At 41.2% G+C, this 13,595-nt stretch overlaps 1 protein-coding gene across 1 annotated transcript in view; it reads right to left on the bottom strand.

The window, feature by feature from the left end:
- The window catches only part of emilin1a (elastin microfibril interfacer 1a), a 53,842-nt gene that overhangs the window by 25,258 nt on the left and 14,989 nt on the right, over positions 1 to 13,595 (bottom strand). The window contains exon 2 of the mRNA XM_033648886.2: positions 1,269 to 1,385. Within this exon, the coding sequence (XP_033504777.1) occupies positions 1,269 to 1,385 (117 nt within the window). The remainder of the gene's footprint in view (positions 1 to 1,268; positions 1,386 to 13,595) is intronic.

Here is a 13,595-nt window from a genome sequence, read left to right as displayed (position 1 = left end):
TTAAGGACCTATAGGGGTCCCTTAATCTTGTACTGAATACCTCCACTGTACACTGTTGATATTAATGTGCACTGAGTCACTGGATGTCTGGGAAATTGCTCCCAATCATTTACTTATGATGGATGGGATTAAGAGTGCTTTGTAAACTTTCGAATGTTATTTCTGTCCCAGTTTCCAAAAGAAATCAACTGCATTTAGCCTTTACTAAATCTTAATTTATTGCTTAAAGACTATTATTCTAAAAAAAAATTGAGTGTTTTATTTGGATAACTCTTCTGTAGCTTTATCATCAATGTGTCATTTAGCTCTGCAACTGAAAAGACTCCCTGTTAGAGTAACATTGCAATAAATAGACCAGGGTTGGCTGGAAGTCTGACTAAAGATTTATGACAGCATCAGACACATTAACAAGCCCTGACTGTGAAAGTTTAGCAGGTTGCTCTCCTTAATGCCAGCCCACAAACATTAATGTAGGTATCACAGAGCCTTTTCTGCGCCATAGTAAAGATTTCATCTTCCAGCTCCCTGCTCTGAGAGCGTGAGAAAAAGGGATCCGCTGTACTCTCAGAGGAAAAACAAAAACAGGGCGCAGAGAGGCGGCAGGAGGAGGAGTTGGAGAAAGAGAAAGAAAGGAGAGTCACAAAAAGAAAGGAAGACAGAGAAAGAAGAAGAAATTGTTTTTACTGGGTAGGAGACTAGACTGTGGTGCCTGGAACCCCCGTCGGCTTCATTCTTAGCATAGTCCAGGTTTAGACTGAGGCCCCTGGCAGGCATTGGGATCAGGCAGCCAGGCCAGGGTCAGAATACACGGTGAAGACTTCAAAGGAGGAAAAACATCAGGAGCACTTGATTAATGTGTCCAGCGGGTACAACATCCACATTTGGACAAACCATTTAATCATTCATATCTAGAATAAATTTTCTTCAATAATGATATTATTGGATATCCTCAGGTCTGCAGCAGGCATACTGGGGCTCTACCACTGTAACATGTGTCAGATTGAGATGTCTTTATTGGGATTAATTAGCCAAACACTGAGCTGTAATTATGTCTGTCCTGATGTTCATGCAACACAGCCAGACACCGTCCTGACCAGACTGAGAAAATGAAAAGGGCTGAGTGTATCCACAGACAGGACATAGGGCGGAGGGTGTATGGGTAGAGGATACAAACCTCTTTGGAACATAGGACAGGAAGTTGGAGGAGAAGGTTGAATACACATTAGATTCCAGCAACAGAGAGGGAGAATCTGAGGAGAGATACTTACGCAACTCGAGGACACTGGCCCCAGGTACACCGCTGATAGTCCGGTTTGATGTACGTTTCCACCCCATCCTCCATCACACAGCTCACAGTGCGTGTCACCACGTAAGCACACCAGTTCCTGTGAAAGCACACACAAGCAGGCAAAAGGAAATGACAAATGAATAACTGTATGATGACTGGAAGTTTACTGTAAGTTTAGAGTCGGGCGTTGGCACAAACATAGCAGCCCTCTGACACGCTCAGTACACACTCTGCTGCTGCTCTTTGTTTCCAGGCAAAATAAAGGCAAAGACTTGCAAAAACAATCATCAAAAATCTGGTGACTTGTTTGACTGTGAGGCACTACTGTGAGTTTCCAGATCAATATCTCAAACTGATTATTATTCTGTACAACATTCAAGAGAAATTGTCCGCTGGTGCAAATGTCAGATCAGTTCAGGATAACTGCATGATTTTAACAATGGCTTGCATTGTGTGCCCCCCAACTCCACACTATCAGTGGTTATGTTCATTCCACACAGTGGGAAAATGAAAACATGGAAGCCAAAAGTGGCTATATAGAGTTACTTGCAACAATACGAGTCATTAGTATTTAAGGTAATGTAACTTGTGGTTGTACACTTGAGACTACACCTCCTTTCATGCAGGAGGTTTAACTCTTAAACAGGATTTATACTTCTGCATTGAATCAATGCTACCCTACACCAGAGTCCTGCACCATGTCATGACAAAAGTTGTGTAATGGGTAAAAATATGTATATATAACTTCACAGGTACACGCACAGGTAAAACTGAACTACACCCAGGCAGGCAGCGGGTGAGAACAAAAATATTTTTTTAATTTTCAGAGTAAAACAAATGAAAAAGATAGGCAGTGCATGTGCAATATTTTGACATCTAAATCACTATTATCGAGCCACATTGCCTTTTATTTTGAAAGCCATTGACATTTGACATTTGACCATGTCGTCACATTTCACAGACATTGAGGACTGCAGCCATGAAACTTTGCAGCTCGAGGATGAGGTGGTAGCCTACATAGAGTTCAAGACACCCAAGGAGGATCCTTTTGAGGTTTGATGGTGCTGGAAGGAGCATGCTAAAATGTTTCCTAACCTGGCAGTGATTGAATGTTTTCGCCATCCCGGCATCGAGTGCAGCCGGTCAAAGAGACTTTTGACTTTTGTAATTCAAGAACAAAGAACCCAGCTTAATTTGAGTGACTGTAGCTTGTGTGTGTGTTTGATCACAGGTGCAGGTCGGGTCGCAGGACTTTTATTAATGAGTGTGGGTGGGTGTGGCTTTGACTTCAACATAATGACGGGTAACAAGTTGGTTCTGTTACTGAGCTTTACGAGTATGGGCAGGTGTAGGTTTTCGAAAATGGACATGTGCAGGACTCCCTGCACCCGAAATGCAAGTACACATTGCAGCAGTGCAAACCCCCTGTTTATTTCAAGCTGAAAACCATTTTCCTAAGTGAAAACAAAGCTTTTATTTACTTTTAGTTCAGATAAGAAACAGTAAATTGTGAAGACAATAAAGACCTACAACATAGTATATGAAGTGTTTAGTCTGGCTTCATATGAGTAGCAGAAAAGTCCGCTGGCCACTAGACTCAGTTTTGCAATGGGAAATACCACAGGCTCATGCAAATAATGTAAGCATGTTGTATTTGCGGGGCAAACTTGTCTACTATAAGACTGTTGTTTTGCCAGTGAACCTTGTGAGTTATAATGGTGCTGAATTTTGTAACTTTACCTGTGTTTAATGTTGCAGTTGTTCCTGTCTTCATATGACTAGAGGAAAACTCTGCTAGATGCTAGGCCAATTTATACAATGAAAAATGTCATAGGTTTAAGTTAATAACATTAGCAAATTAATTTTGTGAGGAAAAATTGTGTCAAGCAAAAGAAAAGACTTTTGTCTGTGAACCTTGTCAGTTATAATGGAGCTCAAAATTTGTACTTGTGTTTGATAATGTTGCTATTAAGCCATGTTTAATGTGTTTTAGGTATAGATTTGATAATAACTAGACTCCAGACATGAAGATGGCACCTATTCATTCCAATCAAGTTGCTTGTCTGGTGCATACGCCAAAAAGTTTCCTAGCTTCTGGGTTTACTTGTGTGGCATGAGGGCGACTGAATATGCGCTTTAGGGTTTCTCCCACTGGCTCCACCTGCAAGCTCCTGCTCTGCTCTTAGACATTACACTGTGATGACATCACAGATTTTTAAATCACTTTTCTCAGCTTGAGGAAAGTTTTACAAACATAAAATCACTATGGATCAAAAAGTCATAACAAAAAGACTCATAATTGATCTTGTTTGCAGTTGGAGGTGTGCTGTCAAACAGTTTTACAGAAGTGTTTTTTATAAAGGTGGTCTAAAGTAAAAATGCTTTTTGGGCCGCATGGGATTTTTGTTGCTACAGTTCCACCAGTGGCCCTGGTATTAGGTGTGTTTATTTAATCAATTAAATTTTACTGCATTTCACAGAAACTAATCACAGTGGCATAGAAACCCCACTGCCAACTTGTGCTTAGAGGTACTAATTTAACTGAGTGACCCATACAAACCCCTGCACAAGTAATACTCAACAGTGCCATAGGCCACTGGCATAATTTATTAATCTCATGGCCATATACGTTGATAGTGAAAATGATTGAACAGCTTTTTTGCACATCCACCAGACATGTGCAACATTAGTATACATATGGAATATTCAGTCTCAATTAAAGGCATAGATATTAGGGGCCACTACACATCAATATTTACAACATATGCACGCACCCCATTAAAACTTATAATGACTTTTATTTATTTATTTATTTATTTTTTAAATTAAGACATATCCACCATAAATTGATGCAGAAAAAGCACAACTTGGTGCATAAAATTCACCAAAATGCAGGAAAAGAAGTGACTGACGCTTCAAATGTTGAAACAAAACCTACACCCTTTCTCTTACTTATGCACTTTGTCACTCTCCACCAACTTCTAAAGGAAATATCTAGTTTATACAAGCCCCCAGGAACAGCACTGGAAGAACTTCCAGGTCCATCATGTGATGCCATTGGGCCCAAAAAGACTTTACCCCATAGACTAAAACTGTGAAAGAAAGATACGTCTGTAAATCAGCTTTTTTTTTCTCTCTCTCTCTCTCTCTCTCTTTTTTTTAAGGTACTAACACTAACCCCAATCCTAATCCTAACCCATCCATATGTTTGTCGCTGGTAGCAATATGATGGCTTTGTATTTTGTGTGATTGTATGGTACTAAATAAAAACATTTGATCGCAAAAAGAAAATGTTTGTCGCTGGTAAAAGCTCAACTACAGTACAGGCCAAAAGTTTGGACACACCTTCTCATTCAATGCGTTTTCTTTATTTTCATGACTATTTACATTGTAGATTCTCACTGAAGGCATCAAAACTATGAATGAACACATGTGGAGTTATGTACTTAACAAAAAAAGGTGAAATAACTGAAAACATGTTTTATATTCTAGTTTCTTCAAAATAGCCACCCTTTGCTCTGATTACTGCTTTGCACACTCTTGGCATTCTCTCCATGAGCTTCAAGAGGTAGTCACCTGAAATGGTTTTCCAACAGTCTTGAAGGAGTTCCCAGAGGTGTTTAGCACTTGTTGGCCCCTTTGTCTTCACTCTGCGGTCCAGCTCACCCCAAACCATCTCGATTGGGTTCAGGTCCGGTGACTGTGGAGGCCAGGTCATCTGCCGCAGCACTCCATCACTCTCCTTCTTGGTCAAATAGCCCTTACACAGCCTGGAGGTGTGTTTGGGGTCATTGTCCTGTTGAAAAATAAATGATCGTCCAACTAAACGCAAAGCGGATGGGATGGCATGTCGCTGCAGGATGCTGTGGTAGCCATGCTGGTTCAGTGTGCCTTCAATTTTGAATAAATCCCCAACAGTGTCACCAGCAAAACACCCCCACACCATCACACCTCCTCCTCCATGCTTCACAGTGGGAACCAGGCATGTGGAATCCATCCGTTCACCTTTTCTGCGTCTCACAAAGACACAGCGGTTGGAACCAAAGATCTCAAATTTGGACTCATCAGACCAAAGCACAGATTTCCACTGGTCTAATGTCCATTCCTTGTTTCTTGGCCCAAACAAATCTCTTCTGCTTGTTGCCTCTCCTTAGCAGTGGTTTCCTAGCAGCTATTTGACCATGAAGGCCTGATACGCGCAGTCTCCTCTTAACAGTTGTTCTAGAGATGGGTCTGCTGCTAGAACTCTGTGTGGCATTCATCTGGTCTCTGATCTGAGCTGCTGTTAACTTGCGATTTCTGAGGCTGGTGACTCGGATGAACTTATCCTCAGAAGCAGAGGTGACTCTCTCCGCCAGTGTAGAGTGGGTTTTCATAGAAAAACAGCTGCTTGTTGCGCCTGTGATAGCATTCGTCCGCCAATACAAGCAACTTCTCACATCATATTTGATCTATTGTTAATAAAAACATTAATCGTAGCAGCTTTAAAGTTAATTTAGGTTTAAACTTATTTTAACCCTTACTCTAATACTAAAATAACTTCCGTGGAGTGAAGGCTGCTCAAAATGACTCCACATGAAAAAATGTCCTGACTAAAATCTTATAAGTCAAACTCAAAGGGACCGAATTAGACACACACTCCCACACACTCCCCCTGTCTACATGTGACTCAATTTGTCCTCATCCCCCTGACCTCCCATGACCCTCAGATATCTCTTTTGATAACAACTGCAGATAGATTTAAGACACAGACGTCCTTCAGTCGCTTTCTATCATCATTTTCATATTACCCAGAATCCGCATCCACTGCTATTTCCCCAGTGGTTATTACGGCCAATTAGTGTCACTCTCAGATTCATCGGAGCAGAGCTATGAAGGGTTTACAGATAAGTTGGAGAATACAAGGAGCTCCTTCATGCTGGAGAGTCAATCAGCAGCTTCCTCACTTTGTCGGTCACTCTGTCTTTCTGTGTCTCTTTGTCTGTCTCCATGTCTGTCACTCTTCCTCTCTTGTTCTACATGTCTCCTTCTGTGGAGCTCATTTTGTTTTTTAGGGCTCCTTGTGTGTGTGTTGATCTCATTCTTCCCATCTCGCTCTTTTTCTCACTTTTGCTGTCTCTTTGAATTCACCTTTCTCCACCTGCTTCACTCCCTGTCCATCTCTGTTTATCTCCTCTTCCTTTCCCACACGTTTAACTTGTTTCTTCCTCTGTCTCACCCTGTGTGAGACAGAGGAAGCTTCTCCCCTGTTCCCCGAAGATGTGATCCTCCCCTTCATTCCAAGGCTTTTCTGACTGATAGAAAGAGTTTATCATCCACTGTTCAACATCTGATTCTCCACTGTACCTCATGACCTCCTGTTCCTGTTGCTACTGTTAAAGTGAACAGGGCTAATTATCTGTCAGACTCTACTGTCCATCTATATTGTCTTATGGCTGATATTTGCAGTATTTGCGCAATTTTGCCAGCCGATAAGTAACAAGTAATATAAGTACAGAAATGCAAAAGCTGTTTAGGGTCATTCAAGCTGTTCTCTCTGATCTCAAACATGCATACACTGCAAGGTTTGAAAATAATGGCATATCACATGCTGCAGTATATCAAAAAGACTATCATGCCAGAGGGAGCATGAATGCACCACCTCACATAATCTCATGGGGAAGCAAATGTAAAGGAAATGGAGACTGGCATGTTGCAACAACTTGCTATAATGTTACTAAAGCTTTGCATTGAGAACTAGAATTACCACCCTGTGGTTATATGCCAGGTGGCACGGTGGTGTGGTGGTAAGCACTGCCCCCTTACAGCAAGAGGGTTCTTGGTTCGATCCTGGGTGTGGCAGCCCTTCTGTTCTGGAGTTTGCATGTTCTCCCCGTGTCAGTGTGGGTTTTCTCCGGGTACTCCGGCTTCCTCCCACAGTCCAAAGACATGCAGATTGGGGAAAGGTTAATTGGTGACTCTAAATTGTCCATAGGTGTGAATGTGAGCATGAATGGTTGTCTGTCTCTACATGTCAGCCCTGCAATAGTCTGGCGCCCTGTCCAGGGTGTACCCTGCCTCTCGCCCAAGGTCAGCTGGGATAGGCTCCAGCCCCCCCCCCCCCCCCCCCCCCCCCCCCCCCGGCGACCCTCAAGAGGATAAGCAGTTAGAAAATGGATGGTTATATGCCTTCACACACCAGTCAAGTTTCTCTTACAGTTAAAATGCATGTGTGTGAAAACATGAGAAAATGTTAGGGGAGATGTGTCAACGCAGGTTTACAGAGGTTTCAGACTACATACATACACCCATCCCAAAAATGGAGGAGGAATCCAGTCTTGGTCAGAACTGATATTTGGCCCAGAATATATGGTAATGGTATGGTAATGGTAATGTGAGAGGTTTACAGATGCAGTCTTCTACCTCTGCTCACTCAACTGCTCACAGTCTCAGTGGGGTCGTTCCGATAATTTCAAACATGTTGGATATTTAGGAGTTAAATCTGGATGATTACACTTATGATTATGTCAATATGGAGCAGCTGATGGTGTTGCCAAGCGACGGTAAACATTTTAGCCCTTAAGGCTAACGTTAGCTACAGTATATGCTACTGATGACAGACATTGAAACTGACAGTTAAAATCTCACCTCCAGTTCTCACTGATGAATAGACAAGCCATGTTGACTGTGTCTCCCCAACCATTATCTAATCTAAACTAGTTTAACCTTCTACTTTTGTTTTTCTCACTGCAGACTATTGTTAACATTACAGCAGGTAGTTGCACCATGTCAGTCTCTGTTTTATTTATAACTGCTTCCCCATGAGATCATGTGAAGTGGTGCATTTACTGTATGCTCCCTCTGACACAATTATTATCTTAATAATATCCTGTAGTGAGTGATGTGCCATTAATTTGAAATCTTGCAGTGTGTGCATGTTTGAGATGAGAGAGAAGAACATCTCTGAAGTTTGTCTTTATGTGCGCCATGCAACCCAATTTCAAAACTTATTGGGATTTTAAAAACTCCTGCAGTCTAAGCCTGGCTTTAGAAAACAGGGTCTCCATTTGCCTACATAGTGGACAAACTAGTTTTGAAATTGGGTTGCATGGCGCACTAGAATGGCATTAGAAAGACACTGGACTCTTAAACTGGACAATTTTGATTGGAATAAAAATCAGGTTGGCATTAGAATGTTACATTGTGTGGACATTAACATTATGCCATTTTGCAGACGTTGGGCTTTGGTCTCCAAACCTTTCAACTAAATATTTTTATTCTGCATCAAGTTGCTGTGGCATGAGATGTTTGGAACACGTTGGATTTTGGTCACTTAACAACACAACTTAAAACAAATAAAATATTATCTGTCATCAGCATTCTATGTCAAATTGACGTTCACATTAGATGTCGTCCTGATGCCCTTGAGGCTTTTATCACAGCCTAAATTCAACAAAATATCAACTTCTAACAACACTGGTGGCCAGCTGGGAAAGCACTACAAGTTCTTCTTTCAAATGTAAAATGCCATGCAGTCAATATCAGCATCAGCCTCAAAAATACAATATCGGTCACGCTATACATACCACTGGGTAAACGGAACCTTAAATATAAAAAAAACTAGAATTACCACCCTGCAGTTGTATGCCTCCGCACACCAGTCAAGTTTCTCTTACAGTTTACATCCATGCCTGTGAAACCATGGATGCTTCACACCCATTGTTCCGCCGACAGCACAGAAGATCTAATCAGCACAGTTTAAAGGTGGACACCCAAGATAAGTGTCACCCATTAAATATCTGATCAAATGTCTCCCCTTCAGTTCCTGAGATATGACGCTGAATAATGGCCAGGAAAGGGTTTTATGATGAGCATTGTGATGTCACAATGGAGCTGACCTTTGACCTTTTAGAAATCACTTCATCACTTCTTTATTTTATTAGATATTTATCATTATTAGATATTATTAGATATTTGTGTAAAGTTATTAGCAAATGAATTCTTGAGTTATGGCCAAAAACATATTTTGTGAGGTCACACTGACTTTGACCTTTGACCTTCAACCACAATATTGCAATCGGTTTAATCTTCAGTCTAATCCTACTAGTGTAAAATCTTGTCATACTGCGTATGAATTCTTGGGGTATAGCTAAAAATCGAGTTTTGTGAGGTCACAGTGACCTTTTGACCACCAAAAATGGTTCATCCTTGAGTCCTAGTGGACATTTGTGCCAAATTTGAAGATTCAGATTCCTTCAAGATGTTCCTGAGATATTGCAGTCACAAGTATGAGACAGAAGAAAGGACAACCAGACGACATAATGCCTTCAGTCACCGCTGTTACTGGCGCAAAGGCATAAAGGCATAGTAGTGTGGATTGCAGAGAAATAACCTTTCACTATGTAAATGTATCTTATTTTGCACATTCACAGTATATCATATTGCTTTCAGCCAATGTGAAACCAAATCTAATTTTGGGTGCTTGAGCTCAGCCTGGAGTCAACACCAAGTGAAGCATAAGTGAAAGTCATTTGGCTGAAATCAGCCAGCGTTCATGCATCCAAACAGTTCCACAACTCCCATTCCAAAGATCTGTGGTTCTTCACAGTGATCCACATGGCCTCCTCTAGCTATGCATTGTGCTTCGCTCATTTGTGGTTTGTTATGTAGTATTTAATGTTTCTATCAGAGCTCGTAGCGCCGGTGACTCAGAGCAAAACTCTGTCACCATACATTTGAAATCAGCCAGCGTCAGTGCTTCCAAACACAGCTGTCTCTCCCCTCATGTCTTTCCACAGTCTTGCGGTTCATTGCAGTGATTCTTATTGCATTACGCCGTGTGATGGTTTGCTATACTGCACTGTGTATGTTGGACTGGAGGTTTGTGAGAAAGGGGAATCTAACATCTCCATCAGGAGTTGGAGCAATACAGAAGGGATAGACAACATGTAAAATAAGACAGCAGTGATAAATCATAACCACTCCCCCCTGTAGTCCCACTGTGTTGTTTTTTGTCACTGTGATTCAGTGGGCCAGTTCTGCCAATCTATTATCCTGACTTACTGACTCCCAGGGTCACACACACAGCAGATAAAGCATGAAGTTGGCAGCGTTCACACCCTATCTTCGCTGATGGAGAACAGCCACTGCACTTTACATAAATAAACCTCACCATGTCTCTTTTTTCACTGCTGAGCAGACACAGATGTGGACACATGCACGCACACATACAGTACATGCATACGCAAACACACACTTCCCTCCAAACACCCACTCTGACTGTACTGTACACACCCCCCTCCCTGATGGTTCATTTTCCATCGTGGGCTCCTCACTCTAATACATAAGAGGGGCCTTTATATTTGTGGGAGGATGACTAAGTGTTAGTGTAGCACTGTAAGAGTGTGTGGGGGTGTCTGCTGGTGCCTAGGCGTAAGCCCTGCACAAAAAAACAGTACAGTGAGTTTGGTCATGTGCCTGTATGGAAGTGTTCTGTGGCATGGGTGACACCTTCAAATATTTCAGCTCCAAACCCGATGGCCTTTCCATCTCCCACTCTCTCTCTCTCTCTCTCTCTCTCTCTCTCTCTCTCTCTCTCTCTGTAACCAGCATGAAGTTAAGCATTCCTAACAGTAATCCTATAAAGTCCCATTAATCCAAATGGCCTCTGAGAAACGGCTAAGATGAAAGTCCACTAACTAGACTTGGCATCTTCTCCACAAGTGTAAATACAATTACAGGCACACACACATCATTTACCAGACAAACAAACTACACACGCATTTATACGCCCAAAGGAGACCAGACAAGGGCACACTCACAGAGGCAGATACACACAAAGACCCAAACATAATAAGAACATAAGGCTAACCTGACTATTTATAATATTTTTTCCACTTCAGTACATCATATACCATTATAAACAGCTGCAAATTAAACATGGACATGACAGTATACAATAGGGTTGGGTAAAATATCAATATTATATCTATATGAGAATATCAGACTAGATATGTCTTAGATTTCAAATATCCTAATATTTAGTGGTGGGCAAGAGGGGGCCATGGCCATCCTGATACAATTGTTCCAAAAATGATTGGAGGTCAACATTACTGTCTTTAAAGGCCCTGACACACCAAGCTGAAGGTTGGCTGTCAGTCAATGTTGGGCCGCTGATGACCGTCCATGGCCCTCGAGCATCAAGACTGCAGAGCCCATGGGTGAATGAAATCACTCTTGAGAAGAGAAACTGTAGTAAGGAAAGTAAACAAAGAGCTAAATTCAAGAGGGAATGAGACCAAAACAAACTTGTTTCATAAGGTCAGATTATTTTTCTGTAACTATTGAGCAGTTTAGCAGAAATGTTTCATAATGGTTTGTGTTATTGTTCACTGGTGCATGGCAAATATGCTCTTTTCTTTTAACACTGGATTGTGTTGTTAATGTGCTAACTGGATAGCTAGCATTAAGACAGCCTTCTGGTTTTGCTTTTTGAATGACGATTGTGGTTTGCTGGTGTGCAGAGGTATTTTCTCTCTGGTCGGCCGTTGGTTGTAGCCTTTGCAGTGTGCAACTTTTTGGCCTAGATACTGCAAGAGCTGGTGAGGCAGCGAATGGCTTTCATCGCCTATAGTTCTCCGAAGTCAGTTTGGTGTGTCCGAGCATTAAGAGGCTGTGGCACACTAATTTTTTAAGCTAGCATTAAAGTAGTGGTATCTTGTGAAACTAGACAACCTGAGGCATCCATGGTTACCAACCATATAGTGTATATAAAGATGGATGACATGACAGCTCCCCCAAAGTGAATCCAAAATATCTTGATCTCCACCTGGTGGCTGGCTGTAGTAAAGGTCATAAATCCTGCCCCCTTCTTATTAGCGAATGGAGCATGGGCCGAACTAAAGTCTCCAAGTACACATCAAACGAATTTTTCTCAAACAGGGTTTCTGTCATTTTAGGTAGTTATTACCACACTGATGTGTTCATTTTTCTTAAAAGTTTGGTTATAACTAGTAATTTGATGTTAAAAAAGGGGGTATTGAGGTTACGATTGATAGCTGTGTGTGCTAATTGGTATGCTTGCTATCAACAGCGCTGCTTGCCATTTTCAGAGGTCCCTTGAACACTCACTTCAAGATTTCCCTATAAAAATGGTTAATATGGGTGTACCTATGAGTGTCCCCTAAACTTCAGAGGGCTTGTTCCCAGTAAATGCTCTGGTCTTTATAATTAATGCTCTGACTCAAATTAAAGCTGTACTGTATGTTCGTCTTTTTGAGGACCAACCAGCCTATCGGAAGAACGATGAATCGTCTGTATAGATACATAACACATTAACAACAGGATTATTGTAGAACTCAAAATGTTAACTGTACCAGTATCAGTCTATGCACATTAGATAATTAGTAATATTAACTATGAAATAAGTAACCAAAGTATATGTGATTCCTTTACTCCACAAATTGACATAGTCTATAACTAGCCTATATACTTAAACAGGATAATCAAATTCCTGAAATTCAGCTATGACTTTTGGCTCTCGTGTGCCACCCCAAGAATTTAAGCAGCCCCATCTGGCCACCCCTATAATAAAATTTCTGGGAGTGTCACTGTTAATATGGTAAGCGTTGTCCTGCTTTTAAAGGCTGCATTACAGTAAAGTGATGTAATTTTCTGAACTTACAAGACTGTTCTAGCTATTCTATTATTTTCCTGTAACCACTTAGTCATTATATCCACATGACTTATGATTATTTATTAAAAATTTAATTTTGTGAATATTTTGTGAAAGCACCAAGAGTCAACCCTACAATATCATCACAATGCCGATATTGAGGTATTTGGTCAAAACATCGTGATATTTGATTTTCTCAATATCGGGCAGCCCTAAATAACCCAACATGGTGTTTAATGGAGACCTGACAGTGTGGGTGTGTGTGCCTCCTAGTCTCCCTGCAATGGCATATTCAGCAGCTAATCTCTGTTTCCTTCACTATATCAGCACCACAGAAAAACACTGCACATAAACAGTCCAGTTCCTGTGCATATTACTCAATCTTTATAACTACAATATGTATTTGTAGAATGTTTATCAGGCAGCAGCAGATAAAGACAGAAATGTCAAACTAGAGTACAATGCTTACTTCAGATTTAGACTTTCAGGTCGTTTAAACCTCAATGACTCATGTTGTGCAACCAAACACTGTTTGAATTTATTTTCAAATTCTAGTGGAGATCCCAAAGTTTCTAAAGATACCAGACGTGTCAGACTGAGTTTTGGGGAAATGTTTAGCTCCACTTCCACTCCTCTCATGCTTCCTTTAGAAAA

This window comes from Epinephelus lanceolatus, chromosome 13 (genome assembly GCF_041903045.1).
Source record: "Epinephelus lanceolatus isolate andai-2023 chromosome 13, ASM4190304v1, whole genome shotgun sequence".
NCBI classification, from domain to species: Eukaryota; Metazoa; Chordata; class Actinopteri; order Perciformes; family Serranidae; genus Epinephelus; species Epinephelus lanceolatus.
Note: the sequence above shows the minus strand (reverse complement) of the source record. Positions and strands in the feature narration are given on the sequence as shown.